This window comes from Mirounga angustirostris, unplaced genomic scaffold (genome assembly GCF_029215605.1).
Source record: "Mirounga angustirostris isolate CCGP_5_RB_7025 unplaced genomic scaffold, mMirAng1.0.hap1 SCAF_9, whole genome shotgun sequence".
Taxonomy (NCBI): domain Eukaryota; kingdom Metazoa; phylum Chordata; class Mammalia; order Carnivora; family Phocidae; genus Mirounga; species Mirounga angustirostris.
Window position 1 is genome coordinate 29657438 of NW_026991717.1, and position 22824 is coordinate 29680261.

The following is a 22824-nucleotide window of genomic DNA, read 5'->3' on the forward strand; positions in this document are numbered from 1 at the left end:
AAGTGACATTTGGACAGGGCCCTAAGAAGTGAACTAGAATGGGGAAGGGTCCCTCAGATGCGGAGTAGGGAGGAGTATTATAGGTGGTCTTTACCTTCTTTCTAGATTGCTGACAAAAATAGAGCAAGGTAGCCTAAGATCAAGGACAGGAAATAGAAAGGGCCTGGTAATGCACATTCAGGATTGAAATGCCATGGATTCACATGCCCCTTTGTGAAACCTAGTGTGTCTGGAGAAGTGGGGACAGCAAGGAGTGGGGGAGTGTGATGTGAGGTGAAGTTGTAGAGGCAAGCTGGGGCCACATCATGCCCATAAAACATAGTAAGGATTTTACATATTTAAGGGCAGTGGGAAGCCAGGATTCTAAACAAAAGAGTGACAGAATCAGATAGGTCTTTTTATAATACCCCTCTGGCTGCAGTGTGGCCATCAATTTGGAGGAATATGAGAGCAGATACAGGAAAAACAGGAGGCTGTTGTAGTGGTTAAGGCAAGAGGTGATGGCAGGTGGAGGTGAAGAGACATAGATGGATTCAGGACAGAGTTTTGAGATGGAATCAACAGGATGTAGTGACTGATTAAAATGTTGGGTTTTGAGAGTGAGGGAAGTGGCCGCCATGTCACCCAGGTTTCTGGCCAGCACAGTTGCATGGTAGCATCTCCTGAGGGAAGGGAGACAGACTGGATTGGACATGTTGAATTTGAGATGGGGACACTGATTAGACAGTTGAATGTATAGTTCTGGAGTTCAGAGAATAGTCAGGACTAAAGATATAAATTTGGGAATCACCAGGTAATTAATGGTAATTGAAGCAAATAGAAACCAGCTCAGTAATGGGAGGAGAAAGAGGAGAGGAAGGAAGCTCAGCAGTTTGTATTGCTTGTTCAGGGTTGACTGAGTGATGTAACACTGCAGCCGAGCTCAGGAGGTTCACTGGTTGGGGTGCATTCTGTTAAACACAACTCAAAGAAGTGTTGACAGCAAGGAACTTTTTGTTATTTGTTAAAAGTAGCTCCCAAAGCACTGGCTCCCTGTGGAGTCTGTACAGGAAGATTTTATTCAGTGTATTAGTGGGTGGGGGCGGGGAGCTTGATATACATTGAGGAACTTACACATATTCTGTTATTTTTAGGCATTTTGGTTCAGTTGCCCATGCCTAGCATGTCAGCATGCTGTGCATAAATCCTATGTTCAAAAAATGGCAGAAAACTCTGCCCATAGGAGGTCTTAGTATTACAGTGAGCTAAAGTTAACTTCAGGACAACTCAGGGGCTCTTGCATAGGTCCTCAGCCTCAATCCAGCGCAAACTGGCTCACCGAAGGTGAACACCTGGCCCAGTGTCTCCTTGGTGAGAACTGCTGGCTCTGCAGAACAGAACACATAATCTTCCTTGCTTTTGTCCCTTCCCTCCTCCCTCCTGCTGATAGCTTCCCTCTGAGTAGCTCCCTGTTGAATCCTAGTTAGCAGTACCCTGATGTCCTCTCTTGTGCTTTTGTTAAAGACTTTACTGAGACTCCTCAGTGAGGAAGTTGTTCAGCAATTTCCTAACTTTTCTTTGAAACAGTTCGTATCTAAATAAAATCTTACATTGGGTACCAACATAAAAATAAAGCGAGCAGAGCAGAGCTGCTTGGGTTGAAGGGAGGATGGAATGTCTACAGCTGCAGCCGCTTCACTTCTCCTCTGTCTCCCCCTGGGCACCTTTGAACTTCTTACCCAGCAGAGCATATTGTAATGAAGGGAGGAATCCCACCTTAAGATGGTCTGCAGTTCTTTCCTGAAGGCTTCAAGTTGTTCAGTAAAGTGGCTCTAAGCATGAAAGCAGTACCTGGCAGTCTCTGACCGCCACTGCCCCCCCCCCCCCCCCCGCCCCCCGTCCTTTTAAGACAGAAGAGCTGGAGAAGGCAGCTTCAGGACTGCTGATTGCTTTTCAATGAGCTTGAGCTTAAGAGCCAGGGCTTTTTTTCCTCCCTGGAGAATGCTTGAGGTACATCAGACACTGCCTCACACCTGTGATTCTCTTTCTCTTTTACAAACACATCCTTCTGACATTGTCCTGGGCAAAGCTCAACCTGTAAGAGTGCCCTTGGGGCCCAGTGGTTTTCTAGGTTTCAGTTTTATTTGTAGACATTGACATCAGGAAAGATCTTCCACTCATTTGTACATTTTAGGTACCGCATGTAAGATTTAATCATTGTATTGTTAGCTAGGATTCATTTGCAAATATCTTCTCCCATTCTGTCAGTTGTCTTTTGGTTTTGTTGACTGTTTCTTTGTGCAAAAGCTTTTTGTCTTGCTGAAGTCGCAGTAGTTCATTTTGGCCTTGCTTCCCTTGCCTTTGAAGATGTGTCTAGGAAGAAGTTGCTGCGGCCGAGGTCAAAGAGGTTGCTGCCTGTGTTCTCAAGGATTTTGATGGATTCCTGTGTCACCTTGAGGTCTTTCATCCATTTTGAGTCTACTTTTGTGTGTGATGTAAGGAAATGGTCCAGTTTCATTCTTCTGCATGTGGCTGTCCAATTTTCCCAACACCATTTGTTGAGGAGATTGTCTTTATTCCATTGGATATTCTTTCTTGCTTTGTTGAAAATTAGTTGACCATAGAGTTGAGGGTCCATTTCTGGGGTCTCCATTCTGTTCCATTGATCTTTAGGTCCTGTTTTGTGCCAGTACCATACGGTCTTGATGATGACAGCTTTGTAATAGAGCTGGAAGTCAGGGATTGTGATGCCACCAGCTTTGCTTTTCTTTTTCAACATTCCTCTGGCTATTCAAGGTCTTTTCTGGTTCCATACAAATTTTAGGATTATTTGTTCCATTTCTTTGAAAAAAGTTGATGGTATTTTGATGGGGATTGCATTAAATGTGTAGATTGCTCTAGGTAGCATTGACATCTTCACAATATTTGTTCTTCCAATCCATGAGCATGGAACGTTTTTCCATTTCTTTGTGTCTTCGTCAATTTCTTTCATGAGTATTTTATAGTTTTCTGAGTAAAGATCCTTTGTCTCTTTGGTTAGATTTATTCCTAGGTATCTTATGGTTTTGGGTGCAATTGTAAATGGGATCGACTCCTTAATTTCTCTTTCTTCTTCTGTCTTGTTGTTGGCGTATAGGAATGCCACTGACTTCTGTGCATTGATTTTATATCCTGCCACTTGATTGAATTCCTGTAGGAGTTCTAGCAGTTTTGGGGTGGAGTCTTTTGGGTTTTCCACATAAAGTATCATATCATCTGCAAAGAGTGAGAGTTTGACTTCTTCTTTGCCAATTTGGATGCCTTTGATTTCTTTTTGTTGTCTGATTGCTGTGGCTAGGACTTCCAATACTATGTTGAATAGCAGTGGTGATAGTGGACATCCCTGCCGCGTTCCTGACCTTAGGGGGAAAGCTCTCAGTTCTTCCCCATTGAAAATGATATTCACTGGGTTTTTCATAGATGGCTTTTAAGATATTGAGGTATCTACCCTCTATCCCTACACTGTGAAGAGTTTTTATCAGGAGAGGATGCTGTAGTTTGTCAAATGCTTTTTCTGATCTATTGAGAGGATCATATGGTTCTTGTTCTTTTATGTATTGTATCACATTGATTTGTGGATGTTGAACCACCCTTGCAGCCCCAGGAATAAATCCCGCTTGGTCTTGGGGAATAATCCTCTTAATGTACTGTTGGATCCTATTGGCTAGTATTTTGTTGAGAATTTTGGCATCAGTGATCATCAAGATACTGGTCTGTAATTCTCCCTTTTGGTGGGGTCTTTGTCTGGTTTTGGGATCAAGGTAATGCTGGCCTCATAAAAAGAGTTTGGAAGCTTTCCTTCCATTTCTATTTTTTAGAACAGTTTCAGAAGAATAGGTACTAATTCTTCTTTAACTGGTAGAATTCCCTTGGGAAGCTATCTGGCCCTGGGCTCTTGTTTGTTGGGAGAGTTTTGATTACTCCTTCAATTTCCTTGGTGGTTATTGGTCTGTTCAGATTGTCTGTTTCTTCCTGGTTCATTCTTGGTAGTTTATAAGTGTCCAGGAATGCATCCATTTCTTCTAGATTATCTAATTTGTGGGCATATAGTTGCTCATAATATGTTCTTAAACTTGTATTTCTTTGGTGTTGGTTGTGCTCTCTCGTCTTTCATTCATGATTTTATTTATTTGGGTCCTCTTTTCTTTTTGATAAGTCTGGCCAGGGGTTTATCAATCTTACTAATTCTTTCAATGAACCACCTCCTACTTTTGTTGATCTGTTCTACTGTTCTTTTGGTTTCTATTTCATTGATTTCTGCTCTGATCTTTATTATTTCCCTTCTCCTGCTGGGTTTAGGCTTTATTTGCTGTTCTTTCTCCAGCTCCTTTAGGTGTAGGGTTAGGTTGTGTATTTGAGGCCTTTCTTGTTTCTTGAGAAAGGCTTGTATTGTTATATACTTTCCTCCTAGGACTGCCTTTGCTGCATCCCAAAGATTTTGAACAGTTGTGTTTTCATTTTCATTAGTTTCCATGAATTTTTAAAATTTTTCTTTAATTTCCTAGTTGACCCATTCATTCTTTAGTAGGATGCTCTTTAGCCTCCATGTATTTTGAGTTCTTCCCAACTTTCCTCTTGTGATTGAGTTCCAGTCTCAAAGCATTGTACTCTGAAAATATGCAGGGAATAATCTCTATCTTTTGGTATCTGTTGTGACCCAGTATGTGATCTCTTCTGGAGAAAGTTCCGTATGCACTCTAGAAGAATGAGTGTTCTGTTGTTTTAGGATGGAATGTTCTGTATGTATCTGTGAAGTCCATCTGGTCCAGTGTGTCAGTGAAAGCCCTTATTTTCTTGTTGATCTTTTGCTTCAATGATCTTCAATATGTTTCTTTGATTTTGTTATTAATTGGTTTATATAATTGGCTGCTCCCATGTTAAGGACATAAATATTTGCAATTACTAGATCTTGTTGGCTAGACCCTTTAAGTATGATACAGTGTCCTTCCTCGTCTCTTATTACAGTCTTTGGTTTAAAATCTAATTTGTCTGATATAAGGATTGCCACCCCAGCTTTCTTTTGATGTCCATTAGCATGATAAATGGTTTTCCACCCTCCAACTTTCAATCTGGGTGTGTCTTTGGGTCTAAAATGAGTCTCTTGCAGACAGCATATCGATGGGTCTTGCTTTTTTATCCAGTCTGATACAGTGGGTCTTTTGATTGGGGCATTTAGCCCATTTACATTCAGGGTTACTATTGAAAGATAGTGCCATTGTATTGCCTGTAAGGTGACTGTTACTGTATATTGTCTGTGTTCCTTTCTGGTCTGTGTTACTTTTGGGCTCTCTTTTGCTTAAAGGACCCCTTTTAGTATTTCTTGTGGGGCTGGTTTGGTGATCAATCTTTTAGTTTCTGTTTGTCCTGGAAGCACTATCTCTCCTATTTTCAGTGACAGCCTAGCTGGATAAAGTATTCTTGGCTGCATATTTTGCTCATTTAGTGCTCTGAATATATCCTGCCAGTCCTTTCTGGCCTGCCAGGTCTCTGTGGATAGGTGTGCTGCCAATCTAATGTTTCTACTGTTGTAGGTTACAGACCTTGTCCCGAGCTGCTTTCAGGATTTTCTCTTTGTCTCTGAGATTTGTACGTTTTATATTAGATGTCGGGGTGTTGACCTATTTTTACTAATTTTGAGAGGGGTTCTCTGTGCCTCCTGGATTTTGATGCCTGTTTCCTTCCCCAATTTGGGGACGTTCTCTGCTGTAACTTGCTCCAGTATACCTTCGGCCCCTCTCTCTCTTTCTTCTTCTTCTGGGATCCCAATTATTCTAATATTGTTTTGCTTCATGGTATCATTTATCTCTTGAATTCTCCCCTCATGATCCGGTAGTTGTTTATCTTTCTTTTTCTGAGCTTCTTGATTCTCCATCATTTGGTTTTCTATATATCTAATTCTCTCTTCTGCCTCATTTATCCTAGCAGTTAGAGCCTCCCATTTTTTATTGCATCTCATTAACAGCCTGTTTGATTTTGACTTGGTTAGATTTTAGTTCTTTTATTTCTCCAGAAAGGGATTCTCTAGTGTCTTCTGTGCTTTTTTCAAGCCCAGCTACTATCTTTATAATCGTTATTCTGAACTCTAGTTCCTGCATCTTACTAATGTCCATATTGATTAGGTCCCTGGCAGTCGGTATTGCATCTTGTTCTATTTTTTGAGGTGAATTTTTCCATCTTGTCATTTTGTCGAGGGTAGAATAGATGAACGAGAGAACAAAATGCTCAAAGGGTAACAACGACCCCAGAGAAATGAAATATACACTAAAGAAACCAGGTGAGACCCGCAACCAGGGGGAAAAGAAAAAAGAGGGAAAAAAAGAATATGATCAGGCTGGTGAATAGAACAGAGCTATACACTAGATTTTGGGTCTATTTTGGTCTGTTAGAAGAAACTGCATCCCAAAATTTTAAAGAACGAAAAGCTTATATATATATGTGTGTGTGTGTATAAGGTTAAATACAATGAAGGGATAGAATATGACTATAAAAATGAAAATTAAAAAAGATTTTAAAAAAGGAACTGATAAGTTGGTTGAAAAAGAAGAAAAATTCTTTAAAAAAAAAATTTTTTTTAAATTAACTCCGCCCCGGAGAAGCCGAGAACTGGGGGCCCCGCTCCTCAGTGAGCCCCCAGAGAAAAGCAGTTAATCACTCCTGTCTCCCTGGTCTCCGGCCGCACTCTGTGCTCACCCAGCCTGTGACCCAGCGTTTCTATCCCTGGCGCATGACCCCGTGTGGAGTCTCCAAACCCAGCAGATCCCTGCAGTGCACTCCCGTGCCACTTCTCCTGGGGGAGGAAGGGGAGTCTCCCCGGATCTGCCACTTGTTGGGTCCCTGCTGGAGGAGCAGTGGCCCGACTGTGCCGTGGATCATGGTTTATGGCAACCCCGAGCTGAGAGCCCACTCCTCGGCTCTGTCTCTGCAGCCGGCTTCCCCGCTCCAATACCTGGGAGCTCTGCTGCACTCAGGCACCCCCGGTCTTTCTGTGACCCCGAGGGTCCTGAGACCACACTGTCCCACGAGGGTTCCACCCCCACTTAGCCACTGGAGTGACGTCCCTCAGCTGAGCCGATTTCTAAAAGTTGCGATTTTGTGTTCCGCGGCTCTATCACTTGCCAGAAGCAGCGGACGGAGGCCCCCTCCCCCGCTGTCTATCCTCCCGAATATCGCCTTGGATTCACTTCTCTGCACGTCCTACCTTCCAGAAAGTGGTCGCTTTTCTGTTCAGAGAGTTGCTGCTATTCTTTTCTTCAATATCCTGTTGAGTTCGCAGGTGTTCGGAATGGTTTGATCCCTATCCAGCTGAATTCCTGGGATTCTATCGAAGGACTAAGTTTTTAAATTATATGGAGATTTCACAGAGAATCTTGAGGGAGGCACTTGCAGTGATCAGATGCAAAGCAGAGAAAAATGTTGCTAAAACCTAACTGATGGTACCTGCTTTGTTTTAGAAGCTACCCAGCCCATAAAAAACTTAAGTGACAGGAAGGCGGTGTCAATGATCTTTTATGCTTTCTTGCCCTTGTGGTCAGCTTCATTTAGATATGGGAGCAGAGGGCTAGAAAACTCAGACCTTAAGAGGGTGGCGGGGGCTTACTCCCAGGCCACAGTGGTGGCAGAATACAGTCCCCAGCCCACCATGCCTCCCTCAGTTGTAGAGCAATAGAGGAAGATGTGCAAAGTACTGGCTGTGTGTTTGTTAAATAAATGAGGGCGGTGCCTTTAAAATACTCAGATGAGAATGTTTAGTAGACAATTATAAAAGAGGGTCTAGAACTTAGAAAACAGTAGGGAAGGTAGAGCTTTAGAAGCTTTAGGTTTCTGAAACCTAAAACTCTGAGAGGAGGTGTGGGTTTTAATCTAGAGCCTACCATGTTACTCTCCTGGGCTGGTCATTTTCTGGGATTAGGAGCCCTTGTAAAGTAAGACTAGACAATTGATCCCACAGCCCTCTTCCAACCCTGAAAATTCATTTTAGAAAAGAAAAAACATTCTCTCCAAATGTGCTGCTCTGGTCTTTGTGGGGACAAAAGATCTTTTAGTATTGGTTTAGGGTATATGGTATCATGAAAGTATTGGATTTGTATAGTAATATCCTTTTCATTCTCCAGATCAGTGATTTATTGTGTAGAGAATTAAAAGTGGACCAGTGGAAGTGTCCCTTGATAAGCCATTATTTGGTGTTAGTAATTAGTCATTCCCCTGCCCCACACCTCAATTTCCTTAATGAGCCTGATTTCTTTTTTTTTTTTTAATTTTACTTATTTATATGACAGAGAGAGGTAGAGCAAGAACACAAGCAGGGGGAGTGGGAGAGGGAGAAGCAGGCTTCCTGCTGAGCAGGGAGCCCGATGCAGGGCTCGATCCCAGGACCCTGGGATCGTGACCTGAGCCAAAGGCAGATGCTTAACAACTGAGCCACCAAGGTGCCCCATGAGCCTGATTTCTGATGACCTTCACCTTAGGTCTGTCAAGATGGAAGTCATGTGGCTGACTCAGTGGAAACAGGAGTGTGGGTTAGGTGTTGGATTTTTTTTTTCCTTTCCAGTTACGAGTTTGATAATGCCAGAAAATTTCAAATTGATAGTCTTAAAGTGCCCAGAGGCTCAGGTGAAAGCTGGGGAGTTTGTGAGGGAGTGCAGGAGTATAGCAGGTCTCCTTTTGGGCTATATCGTCCCCTAATGGAAGCTCCTTTTGTCCATATGCTACAGAATTGAACATTTTCTTGCTTTGGAAAGAGTTTGAAATCCATCTTCACTCCCACCCCCTTTCTTGGAAAAGGTGCATTGGGCCTATATGTATTTTCATGATGTATCAGTTTCCTGAGGCTGCTGTAACAAATGACCACAAACTTAGGGACTTAAAGCAACAGAAATGTATCCTGTCACAGTACGAGAGTCTGAAATCAAGGTGTTGAAAGGGCGGCACCCCCTTTGGAGACTCTAGGGTGAATCTCTTCTTTATCTCTTCCACCTTCTGGTGATTATTGATAGTCCTTATGGTTGCATCACTCCAGTTTCTGCTTCTGTGGTCACATTGCCTCCTGTTATGTCTGTGTCTCTTGTATATCTCTTCTAAGGACATTTATCATAGTATTTATGGAGCCTGCCTGGATAATAACAGATGATCTCATCTCAAGATCCTTAATCACATCTGCAAAGACCCTTTTCCCAAATGGGTTCCACATTGATGATACATTTTTGGGGGGACCACCATTAAACATACTACAGGTGGTTGGCACCTTTTCTATTTTCTCCAGATCTTTATATTATCACTACTGCTAACTCTGTTCTGTGTAAACCAGCATTCCCTTTCATTCCAGGTGGTGGCCTGTATAGCGATTACATCAAGCTCCACCACAGGTGCTCCTCAGTCCCATAGCTGCTTCCTAATTTGTGTTGAGTGTGGGTTGTATTATTTTCAAATAGCTGTTTCATTTTTTTAATGGGGAAAATTAATTGCAGCAAACATTTTGAACAGTGTTAACGTTTGTAAAAAAAAAAAATTAAAAAGGAAACAGGATAGCTTCAGCAGTAAACTGCACATAACTGCAAGTCATTAGCAGAAACATTTCATTTTGCAAAAATGTAGAAAATAAGATAGTAATAAAATTTGATATACCTCTTTGAAGGCTATCTTTAATTGTTGCTCTTCTTTTCTCTGCAGGCCTTTTAGATAACCCTGAGCTTCGTGTGGTCCTGGTATTTGGCTATAATTGCTGTAAGGTGGGAGCCAGTAATTATCTGCAGCGAGTCGTCAGCACTTTCAGTGATATGAACGTCATCTTGGCTGGAGGCCAGGTAGACAACCTGGCATCACTGACCTCTGACAAGTATGTCTCGTGTGCTTCTGATTTCACCTATACATGACCAGAAATGTTCTCAGGTTTTTCTTACCTTGGGTTTTTAAAATACCCGTTTACAGAATTGCTAAGCTAACGGTTCATTCCATTTTATAATACTCCACATAATTCTGCTTACAGTTAAAGAATGAAATTTTTATGTTGTCTTCTAATAACTTATTCTTAATTGGATTCATACTCAAAATTGATTTTCAACATTGTCTATTGGTATCTCCCCTGACAGCTCTGTACCCTATACAACTGCAGTGATCACTTCCTCTGTAGTTCTGTTTTCTCCTCTAAAGGAAACACATGCTCAAACAGTGAATCTTCATGGTAAAACTTCTTAGAGCCTCTGATATGCCCAGTGCTATAGAAATCCTCTAGAGAGGGAATGACAGTTCTCAAATCTGTGGAGCATCTTGGATGCCTGTTGGTATGACTTGGCACACATTTTGGGAAATGTTATAGTAGATCTTTTTGAAAGCTTCTTTTTGATTTTGTTACTAAGGCTTTTGCTTTCGTAGATGAATAATACTTGCTTCAGTTACCTTCGGAGCCATTACTCCCTTTCCATTTTGAATGAGAGTTTGTAGTATTTTTTGAGTCTGAGCTGATTAAATGGACATGAATATCCAAAAGTAGGAAAATGAAAATTTCTTATCCCCAGATACTTCCTGCACACTAGTATTCATTTCTCACTATATTTGTGTTTAGTGCTTGGATACTAGAGTGGTGAAATGGCAACAGATGTTAGAGATCAGTGTCTTTAAAAGCAATGCAAATCATCCCAGTTAAAATTTCCCTTCTGGAAGTCTCCACTGATTGATCGGCTTCAGCTGATCAGGGATCAGGGAAAGCAAATACAGATGACCCTTGAACAATGCCTGCGCAGTTGAAAATCCATGTATAACTTGTGACTCCCCAACAACTTAACTACTAATAGCCTACTGTTGACCAGAAGCCGTACCGATAACATGAACAATTAACACATATATGTATTCTTAAAAGAAGGAAAGCTAAGAAAACATAATGTTATTATAAAAATCATAAGGAAATACATTTACAGTACTGTACTTATCAAGAAAAATCCACATGTAAATGGATGCATGTTGTTCAAGGGTCACCTGTAGCTAAATCGAGGTCCCTGGACTACCGGTGAGGAAGAAGCGAGGAAAGCAAGTGCACTGAATTCTAAGCAGTAGGATATCAGACATTGGACTTCATACATAAATACACCTAATTCTCAGTAATTACCTGTGGATTATTTCTCCTCTTGCCTGATTTTCTCTGTCTTTGCTTTTACCTCTAAATTGTATACAATAGGGCAGTGATGATTTAATACCTCATTTACCTTTGAAATGTCAATCGCACTCAAGACCAGACATACAGCATCTGATATGCGAGCCTGTTAGTGTGGTCAGGTGTCTGTATATCATCTTTTTATACCTATTATGGGAAATATCCCTCAAGAATTATTACCCTTTACACGACACATTAATTTTAATGTGGTCTTCCCACTGTGTCAGTGGGTAAGAGAAGCCATTGAGTAAATCAAAGTTCCATTTTAATAGTGTCCAGATACCACCTTGCCAAAAAAAAAAGGTAAGTCATTCTTTGAGGCAAGATATTGACATACACGTTGCAATGGTAGGCCAAAGAGTAAATGTAATAAAGTTAAAGGAGCAGTGGACTTCAGAAGGTGGATTCTCCTCAGAAACAGGTTTTGCTACTAAGCTAGCCTTATTATCTTAGTCACTTAAGCTTTTTGAGTTAAGTTTCTTGTTAGCTCAGTGAATCTTGCCCATTTCATCAACTCACATGTTCGTAAACATGATAGAAATAATAAGGTATTTGTTTTTCCCCTGTAGGTGTTCACTGTATTATGCTTTATAACTTTGACACTTTATGTTTTCTTTAGTAAGGATAAAATATTTCCTTAAGAAAAACAGGCAAATATAAACAAAACATGTTTTTACCTTTAGGTTAAGCTGAATTCTAGACTGAAAGTAATAAATAAGACACAGCAATGGAATCTTGTTTCTTTATGGACCAAACAACATTTAAAGCTAAAACTTCTGGAGTTAACAGGTTCTTAATAAAATTATCGTCCATGATTAAATATCTAATATATCTTTTTTAGAATGTGACAGCCGAGATAAGGGGGAGAAAGATACCAAACATGTAAATAATACCAGAAAACTTTATTTAACAGATATCATTGTGCGTATGAATAAAATTTTTAAGATTCCTTTAAGAAAGTGAGAAAGGTTTAAGGATACTTTATATCTTTCTAAAAACCCAGGATGGTTTTCAGAAATCTTTGTGGAGATGCATTTGCCCCTCGAATTTGTGACTAAAAAAATAGTTGCTTACTTCTTCCATAGATCTGCTTCCCTGTGTTCTTTTAAATGTATTCATAATTTAATTTTTAATCCCTATTACACTGCTTTTATCTGGGAAGGTGAGCCTCAGACTGGGTGTAGGCTCTTTAAGGCAGCAGCTCCTAACCAGTGAATCAGGAGTTTTCTTTTACACTTTAAAGTTTATATTTTGTTTTATGATGTATCACATACCACACTCTTCTAAATTACAGACACCCTCTAGATATTGATGCCACTGGTGTAGTTGGACTGTCATTTAGTGGACACCGAATCCAGAGTGCCACCGTGCTACTCAACGAAGATGTCAATGACGAGAAGACTGTTGAGGCTGCAATGCAGCGCCTTAAAGCTGCCAACATTCCAGAACGGAATACCATTGGCTTCATGTTTGCATGTGTTGGCCGGGGCTTTCAGTATTATAGAGCCAAGGGGAACGTTGAAGCTGATGCATTCAGAAAGTTTTTTCCTAGTGTTCCTTTATTTGGCTTCTTTGGAAATGGAGAAATTGGATGCGATCGCATAGTCACTGGGAACTTTATATTGAAGAAATGTAATGAGGTAAAGGATGATGATCTGTTTCACAGCTATACAACAATAATGGCCCTGATTCATCTTGGGTCACCTAAATAAAGCCTCCTGTAAAATGGCTTTCACAATATATAATAATTTTTGGGCTCCACCTTTCCTAGAAAATGGAAACTGGGATATGTGTATTTCAAAAAAAATAATAATAACTTTATATGTATCAGTTTTGTAGCTTTGACTAAAGATTATATTAGGGGTAGTTTTTAATAAGTTAGATGAAGGACAACTTCGTACATAACAAAACACAAACAGAATTGAGAGCTTTTCCATCATGAGGCACAACCCTGATTATGGCTTTATTGTACCAGGTTGTATAGCTGCTGTGTAATGTGACTTTATAAATAGTCTTCTGCATAGGAAGATTGAAAGAGGATTTATCAATAGGATGGAGATTTAAGACATTTCATGACTACCTCTGCATTGTTTGTTAGATCTTTTAGCAAAATCATGAAGACATTTTTTTCTCCCTTAATGGAGAAAAAAATACATGGATAGCTTGAGAAATCTTTCTCTGCTTTGCAGTTTTGCCAATTTTTTTCAGAAGCTGTAACAAAATTATTAGACTTTTTACTTATTTGATAAAAATTAACTATTTTTGTTCTAGTACCCAAAAGTTGCTTAGTCAAATAAGTTGCCAAGACTAATCGGTATTTTACTACTTTATAAGGAAAAAATTTTCCTTTTCCCTCAATGAAGAAATTGTAAGAGAAAATCCTTTTCTTCACCTAGATCTATATAGCCAACCGACAGACCAGACCATTGCATCACCTTATTTTGGTTTTATACCAATAAAACATACCTTGGAAACTGTTTTGTATGTCATTGCTTTTGGTGACTGAATGACAGAGGTAAACAATACTTTAGAAATGAAAACTCAGAATAGTAGTTGTCAGCTAGTAAATCCTGCCATGTTCCCAGTAGAATGATTTTTAAGCTTGTATTTCTAACTATGCTAATATCTATATGAGATATGTTCAGAGAACACCAGTTTTCCCTAGTGACCTTTCTTCACATAGTGATAGAACCTTTGATTTTCAGCTAGGCACATGCCTGCAATAACAAAGACTACATTTCCCAGTGTCCCTTGCCATTGACTGTTGTGGCCAGTGAAATGTAAGGGGTGTATACTATTTTTTTGCCCTTTCTTGAGCTTGTTGCTTGGAAGTGGATCTGAGTGAGACATCTTGAACTCTCCAGAAGAGGCAACATTACTGGAGAAGAGAATCACACAGAAAGAAGGGTCCTGGGTTGCTGTACAATTTGGTTGAAGTGCTAACATACGTGGCTTGGATTGCCTATCTCCATACTGTCTTACAAGATAGAAATTAACGTCAATCTTGCCTCAGCCACTGTTCTTCATTATAATAGATGTTTATATTAGCTTATTCTACCTAAGACAGTATATGTCTAATGTATGGTACGTTTGTAATGGTCAGTGGTTCTAACAGAACAGCAGAAAACCTGCAAGGTAAGTGAAATCAAAGGTATTAACCTTTCTGCTTTTCTATTTTTAATCACTTTCTCAGTTTTTACATTAAAAGGTTTTCTCTTGCTGTATATGTATATGATAAAAATACTTAAACCACATGTTTATTGTGTGGTTATCCTAAATCTTAACTTCCTGAAGAAAGTCCAAAGAAAAATTTTAGAGTTTTTTATCTGTGAATATTAATATCTAGCCTTTAGTTGTTAAACTTTTCTGTTATTTGACATTGGTTACCTATTACCAAATGGGTACTCAGTACTCAAAATTCAAGTCTTTGGATATGCCTACATAGCACATAAGGAAAATACTTTGTAAATTTTCCTTGTCTCTGATATTAACAAGTGTTGTTTGAATACTAGAGGAAGAAGGATCTGAAAAACTAAAAATCTGAACAAAATGAGCATGATGATTGAATGGATTATTTTATTTTTCAAATCAGTACTCCTACAAAACATTTTACTACTTCCCAAAGGCGAGTCTGCTGTAGGATCGTTTCAATACGATATTTGAGGTTATAGGGTCCCTTTGTATATCTGAGCTTTGGGGGCTTGTTATGTAAATTCATTTGACCACAAGGTTGTGATCTTGGTGCAGAACAGAAAGGGGAGAAACTGACTCAATAGAAACAACTGTAGTATTGATGAAAACAAAAGCCATCTACCCTGCCTCTAGAAGTCTTGATGTTGCATGGAAAGGAACAGGAATTTAAAGTTAAGATGAAGTAATTACAATTTTGAAGACCTGTGTTAAACAAAAGCAAGAATTAAAGGATAATTTTTTCAGCTAAAAACATACTAAATTCCTAGAAATGGCAACTTTTATATACTCATTTATGAAACTGGAGAACAGATCATATGTGAGAAAAGAGCACAAGAGAAGGAAAGATTATATTCTTAAAGTGTCTTCATACACTGAACTGCCTTCTCTCAAGTGATGATCAGACAGGATGGTTTAAGCAAGACACTTAAAATACTTCCTTTTTATGCTTTCACAGCACAGTCCTGCTGTAATTTGCTCTGTAAAAGTCTACTTCAAGAAATTACATTTCCATTCCCTTTATGCAAGTAGAACTAAACTCCTCACAAGCCATCTAAGTAAAAGGAGGGAAGGCAGACCTTGGGATTAAAACTTAGAAATAGACACACTACACATAATGACATAATAATCTACTGTGACCTATCTAAAGAAGGGCATTCAGTAGGCCACTTCACCACTTACAGTTCTCTCAACTTTGCCTAAAAATGGATCATGAGCAGACAGCAATTTCTCAAATTTGTAAAAGAGGCCAGATAGCAAAAGCTTTGCCAATGATTTATATTGCAAGTTTAACACATTGAACATGCAAAGAATGTAAAACTTTAACAAATCTGAAAATTTTCTATGCATTCTATAGAATTTTTTGAGAAAAAAATGAAACTGTCTTTGTCATTTTGTTCCCACACAATCTAACCCAGATTATCACCTCCATAAATTCAGTTTTAATGGAAACAGAAGACTCTAAATCCTCTTGTTTGGAAATTGTGAGATTTTTAGATGACTGACTTGATTTTCACTTGTAGAAACTGGATAGGAGGCTGCTTAATGAAAATCCTAAAATAACAAAACATAGTAAGCATTAGTAATAACATCCTTGTTAAGAGAACAAAATATCTACATAATGTGAAGAATGTGTCACCAGAAAGTTATTTTAATGGTCCTATGTGATGGGGGAGGGGGGGATCCTCAGGATGGCGGCAGAGTAGGGGACCTTGTTTCATCTGGTCACTTGAATTTAGCTGGATATCTACCAAACCATTATGAACACACAAATTCAATCTCAGATGTGAGATTTATGTGGATCTCTTCAAGCACAAAAATGACTACCTTTTGCAAGGCAGGAGGTGCGGAACCTTGAATCTTCGGGGGGGGGGGGGAATACTGGGAGATAAACGGAGGGAGAGTGATATAACAATGGAGCATAAAATCGGAACCTTAGAAATCTGCTCCAGTGAGAGACATCCCTGGGATAAATAGAGCAGAATTCTAGGGGGATCATTGTCTCAGGATTCCAGGAGGCTCAGAAAAAATGGGGGAGCCTGAACTGATAGAGTGCCCAAGCAGTGGAGCGGGGAGACTGGTTATGGTCAGCAAGCCAGGAAGGGACTCTCAACTCCGGTCACCATAAACCAAGACCTGGGCTGGTAGGAGGGCCGCTCTCTGAGGACGCTGAAAAGGACTAGAAGGTGCAGGCTCTTTAACATTCCAGAGGAGATAGGAAATGGCTTGCGCCCACAACAGGGCAACAGCTCTCAGGGCAGTGTGGCACTCGAAAGGACACTAGAGCGGCACCCTGCCGCGACCTGGGAGCTGCAGAAGAGGGTGCACGTGTGAGCCCACGGCTGCTTGCAACTAGAAAGGCACAAAGCGCAGAGATGCCCAAAGGTCCCTGGAACTCCCCTGGGAGAGTTGCAGTGGGTACAGATAGGGCAAAGCTGTGGAGTTTGGTACACAGAGAAGTGGAGATGGTTTGACCTGGAGGATTTATTGAGGAAAAGGAACCACGACCTTGTGGCTCTGGGCCAGGGATTCCTGCACAGCCATATGTGCTCTGACCCTCTGAAGAGAAGTGGAAAGCTGAAAGGAACAAAAGCCACACAGACGACCAGCTCACATTAAGCCCATCCCCGGGACAAGGGGTATGGCAACTCCACTCAGGCAAAGATGCCTGAAAAGCTGAATAGAAGGCCCCTACCCCAGAAGACAAATTGGGAAAACTAATGAATGACAAGCTTATTTCCCACAGGACTGTAAAACTCCAGCGCCAGGGGAAAATAATATATTGAGCTCCAAGTGTTCCCTCATGACTCGTTTATACTTCAGGCTAAAATTTTACTTTTTTTTTTTTTTTTACCCTATTCCCGTTTCAAATAGATTATTTCCCAACTTATGTCCTTAAGTTACTTTTTAACTATAGATTTTATAGATTTATGCCATTTTATAAATTTATGCTCCATACTAGTCCGTTTTGCACTCTATTCAATTTTATCTTGATATATATGTAAGTTCTGGTTTCTTTGCAATTTGGGGATACAGTGTCTTCCAAAACAGACCAAAAATCAATCAGGAACAGGCAGATCACTCTGCCTTGTCCATCCTGAGAAATTATAATCCCCCCCCCTTTTTTTTTTTTTACTGTTTTGGATCATCTTGGCTTTGTTTGCACATCTGGTAGCTTCTGACCACTTTGGAATTGTTCTAGGGTGCATTTTGCTTGGGTCATGGTTGATATTTTGGACTCTGTTCATTTGCTCAACCATCCCTCGACAGAATGATGGAGGAACTCTCAACAAAGAAAGGGACCAGACACAATGTCCTCTGCCATAGAACTAATGGATATGGATATAAGCAAGATATCAGAGATAGAATTCAGGATAGCAATCATAAAGTCAATACCTAGCCTTGTAAAAAGCATTAGTGACTACAGAATCTCTAAGGGCAGAAATGAGATCTAATCAGGCCAAACTTAAAAATGCTATAAATGAGATGCAGTCTAAATTGGATGCTCTAATAGCTAGGGTAAGTGAGGCAGAAGAGAGAATAAGTGACATAGAAGACAGGCTGATAGAAAGGAAGGAAATTGAGGAAAACAGGTATAGGAAGCTAGTAGGTCATGAAAAAAGGCTTGGACAGATTAATGATGCCATGAAACATTGCAATGTCAGAATTTTGGGATCCCAAGGGGGTGAAGAGAGGAGAGAGGACTAGAAGGTATATTTGAGCAAATGATAGGTGAGAACTTCCCTAATCTGGGGAAGAAAACAAGCATTCATGTCTAAAAGGCACAGAAGACCCCTCCCAAAATCAATAAAAATAGATCAACACCCTGACATAAAATAGTGAAGCTTGCAAAGCCAAAGAAGCTATCCTGAGCACAGCTAGGGGGAAGAGATTTCTTACATATAGAAGGAGGAACTTCAGAATAACATCAGACCTATCCACAGAAACCTGGCAGGCTAGAAAGGGCTGGCAAGACATTTAAGGTACTAAGTGAGAAGAATATGCAGCCAAGAATACTTTATCCAGCAAGGTTGTCATTCAGAATGGACAGAGAGATAAAGAGTTTCTAGGACAGGCAGAAACTGAAAGAATGTGTGACCACCAAACCAACCCTGCAATATATACTGAGGATTCTGTAAGCTGGAGTGCCAATTCTCATATCAGACAAATTAGATTTTATTTTTTTAAAGATTTTTATTTATTTATTTGACAGAGAGAAAGAGACAGCATGAGAGGGAACACAAGCAGGGGGAGCGGGAGAAGGAGAAGCAGGCTTCCTGCTGAGCAGGGAGCCCAATGCGGGGCTCGATCCCAGGACCCTGGGATCATGACCTGAGCCGAAGGCAGCCACTTAACCGGCTGAGCCACTCAGCACCCCCAGACAAATTAGATTTTAAACCAAAAACTGTAGTAAGAGATGTAGAAGGACACTATATCATACTTAAAGGATCTATCCAACAAGATCTAGCAATTGTAAATATCTATGCCCCCAACATGGGAGCAGCCAATTATATAAACCAAATAATAACCAAAATAAAGAAACATATGGATAATAATACCTTAATAGTAGGAGACCTCAACACTCCACTCACAGCAATGGACAGATTATCTAAGCAGAAGGTCAACAAGGAAACACAGGCTTTCAATGACACACTGGACCAGATGGACCTCATAGATATATACAGAACATTCCATCCTAAAACAACAGAACACTCTTTCTTCTCGAGTGCACATGGAACTTTCTCCAGAATAGATCACATATTGGGTAACAAATAAGGTCTCAACCAATACCAAAAGATTGAGATTATTCCTTGCATATTCTCAGACCATAATGCTTTGAAATTGGAACTCAATCACAAGAAACAATTTGGAAGAAATTCAAACACTTGGAAGAAGGGCACATGCACCCCAATGTTCATAGCAGCTTTGCCCATGATAGCCAAACTGTGGAAGGAGCCAGGATGTCCTTCAATAGATGAATGGATAAAGAAGTGATTCATATAGACAATGGAATATTACTCAGCCATCAGAAAGGATGAATACCCAGCATTTGCATCAACAGGATGGAACTGGAAGGTATTATGCTAAGTGAAATAAGTCAAGCAGAGAAAGACAATTATCATATGGTTTCACTCATATGTGGAACAAAAGGAACAGCACAGAGGACCATAGGGAAAGGGAGGGAAAATTGAATGGGAAGATCAGAGAGGGAGACAAAGTATGAGAGACTCTGGAAACTGGGAAACAAAATTAGGGTTACAGAAGGGAGGGGGGTGGGGGGATGGGGTAACCAGGGTAACCAGGTGATGATTATTAAGGAGGGAACGTGTTGTGATGAGCACTGGATGTTATACACAACTAATGAATCACTGAACACTACATCAAAAACTATGTACTATATGTTGCCTAAATGAACATAATAACAAAATGAAAGAAAAAGTAAAGTACAAATATATATATATTGCACCTATGTAGAGAATAGCAAAATATTTGCAAAACATGTTATTTTCATTTTATATATTTCATTTCTGCCCTACACAGCAACTGAGACAGGTACAAGAATATATGGTGCTATAAAGTAGAAAACATTAGCAGAAGCCAATAAACTTCATTTAATGTTTTGGTACTAAGAGGGTATGCAGCATTTTCATCTCAGAAAGTGTATATAAACTGTCCTCACAACCAGCAAAAAAGGCAAGATTGATAAGGAATTGGGAGAAAATATATTCCTTTTAATTTAATTTTAAACAGAATGATCAGAGTGAGAATTTTTAGACCATTTTCTTAACATTTACAAAATACTTCCAAGTCTGATTAACCAGAATTCACCATATATTTATCTAAAACATACTCTAGGGGCGCCTGGGTGGCTCAGTCGTTAAGCGTCTGCCTTCGGCTCAGGTCATGATCCCAGGGTCCTGGGATCGAGCCCCGCATTGGGCTCCCTGCTCAGCGAGAAGCCTGCTTCTCCCTCTCCCGCTCCCTCTGCTTGTGTTCCCCTCTCTCGCTGTGTCTCTCTCTGTCAAATAAATAAAAATCTTCAAAAAAATAAAAAATAAAAATAAATAAAACATACTCTATTCAAGGTCTTGTCATGATACTAGAATTACAGATAGGAGTGAAACATCAGTGACCTGAGTGACACCAGCAAAATGGTAGACTGGACACTCTGAGCTCTTGTTCCCCAACAAAACCAAAAAAGCAGCAAATATATGAACCTACATTGTCAGAGCTCTGGAAAACAGTAAAAGGTTTACAGCAACCAAGGCTCTGCCCACTAAAGAAAAACCCATCTTCAAAATGGTATGAATGTTTGAAGATGTTTTTCTCACCTTTGCCCCAGTGCAGTGGCAGTCTTATTAAAAAGTGGCAGAAGCCTGGTTCCCAGTTCCTACCCTCAATCCAGAGGAGGTAGACTTAATTTGCAAATCATCTTGTATGCCTCATCTGTCTGGAGGATACCAGAAGGACTCACTCAAAGTGTTCATCTTTGTTTTGCTATTAACTTGGAATTCAGGCAGGAAAAATGGCGGGCATTACTTGTAAAACCTGCAAGGTGACTACCGATTCAGACACCTGGGGTGAGAGATTAAGGGTGGAGACAGAATAGGTCACATAAGCCCTAGCAAAGAAGAAGCTGGGGTGAGAGTTTTTGAAAACTGGACATTGAGAAGCAGCACCGCAAGAGGGAAGGATGAGGGACACCTGGGTGGCTCAGTCAGTTAAGCATCTGCCTTCAGCTCAGGTCATGATCCCAGGGTCCTTGCTCAGTGGGAAGCCTGCCTCTCCCTCTGCCTGCCACACCCCCCCACCCCGCTTGTGCTTCCTCTCTCTCTCTCTCTCTCATAAATAAAATCTTTATAAAACGGGGGGGGGGGGGGGAGGAGATTTAGAATGCCATATGCACACCCAGGCAAAACACATGCTCAGGAAAGATCTAAGACATTTGGTTTTCACCTCAGTCTGATCCCTAGGATCAGAACAAGCCTAGCTAAGCATTGCAAGAATGCTCTAGCACCCAGCTACTCTGCAAAGACAGAACTCTGGCATTCAAGGAAATTTCTCTCAGAATTACTATACTATAATAGTGAAATGCCCAATTTTCAAAAAGAAAATTGCAAGGCATACAAAGAAAAAGAGAAACTAGATCTATTTAGAGGAATAGAAACTGGCCCCAAGGAAGCACCACTTTGAGCTTACTAAACAGACACTTAAGTATTATCAAAGAACTAAAGGAAATCACGAAAATGACTAAACGGGAACATAAAGAGAAGTTATAAAAGGAACCAAAGAAATTCTGGAGCAGAAAGGCACAATAAAAACTTTCACTAGAGGGTGAATTTCAACAGCAGATTTGAACAGTCAAAGCTCATTGAACTCCAAATACGGGAAAGTCAAAAGAGACCCACCAAGACACATTAAAATCAATCTATCTAAAGCCAAAGATAGAACGTTGAAAGCAACAAGAATGAAAAGGAATCCTCAATAAGGTTATCAGATTTCTCATCAGAACCATTGGGGGCTTCTGGGTGCCTGGGTGCCTCCATGAGTTAAGCGTCTGCCTTCAGCTCAAGTCATGATCCCAGAGTCCCAGAGGGAGCCCTGCATTGGGCTCCCTGCTCAACAAGGAGTCTGCTTCTCCCTCTGCCCCTCACCTTGCTTGTTCTCTCTCTCTTAAATAAATAAATAAGAAATCTTGGGGGTTAAAAGGCAGTGGGGTTTGATATACTCAAATTGCTAAAAGCAAAAGAAACCTGTCCACCAAAAATATATTTGGCAAGATTCCTTCAAAAATGAAGGAGAAATTAAAACATCACTAGATAAAAACTGAAGGAGACAGATTCCACTACAACCTACCCTGCAAGAAGTGCTAACAGGAGTTTCTTTGGGTTGAAATGAAAGGACAAAGGACAGGAACTCAAAGCCATAAGAAGAAATAAATATTTCTAATTAAGGTATACATGGGTAGGTATAAAAGCTAGTATTCTAGTTTTGATTTGTACCTCTACTTTTTGTCTACATAATTTAAGAGACTATTAAAATAGTTGCTGGTCTATCTTTTCAGATGCACAATGCTTAAAGATGTAATTTTGTGACATAAAGGGGATGAAGACAGGGTTATATATAAGAGCAGAGTTTTGGGGTGCCTGGGTGGCTCAGTCATTAAGGCATCTGCCTTCGGCTCAGGTCATGATCCCAGGGTCCCGGGATCGAGCCCCACATCAGGCTCCCTGCTCCACGGGAAGTCTGCTTCTCCCTCTCCCACTCCCCCTGCTTGTGTTCCCTCTCTTGCTGTGTCTGTCTGTCAAATGAATAAATAAAATCTTAAAAAAAAAATAGCAGAGTTTTTATACACTGAGGTTAAGCTGCCATAAATTCAAATTAGAGTGTTATTAATTTAGGATGTTAAATAGAATCCCTAAGGTAACCACAAAGAAGTAGCTATATAATATACACAAAAGGAAATGAGAAAA

General features: G+C 40.2%; 2 protein-coding genes across 4 annotated transcripts in view; one reads left to right on the forward strand and one right to left on the reverse strand.

Annotated features, from left to right (window-relative positions):
- The window catches only part of FBXO22 (F-box protein 22), a 28090-nt gene extending 15203 nt beyond the window's left edge, over nucleotides 1-12887 (forward strand). For all 3 annotated transcript variants that reach the window (XM_064570074.1, XM_064570073.1, XM_045899608.3), the window contains exons 6-7: nucleotides 9685-9850; nucleotides 12456-12887. In XM_064570074.1, the coding sequence (XP_064426144.1) occupies nucleotides 9685-9850; nucleotides 12456-12873 (584 nt within the window). In that variant the 3' untranslated portion in view covers nucleotides 12874-12887. The remainder of the gene's footprint in view (nucleotides 1-9684; nucleotides 9851-12455) is intronic.
- Nucleotides 12888-14719: 1832 nt separating this feature from the next.
- NRG4 (neuregulin 4) overlaps nucleotides 14720-22824 on the reverse strand; it is a 111241-nt gene continuing 103136 nt past the window's right edge. Inside the window, exon 5 of the mRNA XM_045899610.3 lies at nucleotides 14720-15904. The gene's annotated coding sequence lies outside the window, so the exon portion shown is untranslated. The remainder of the gene's footprint in view (nucleotides 15905-22824) is intronic.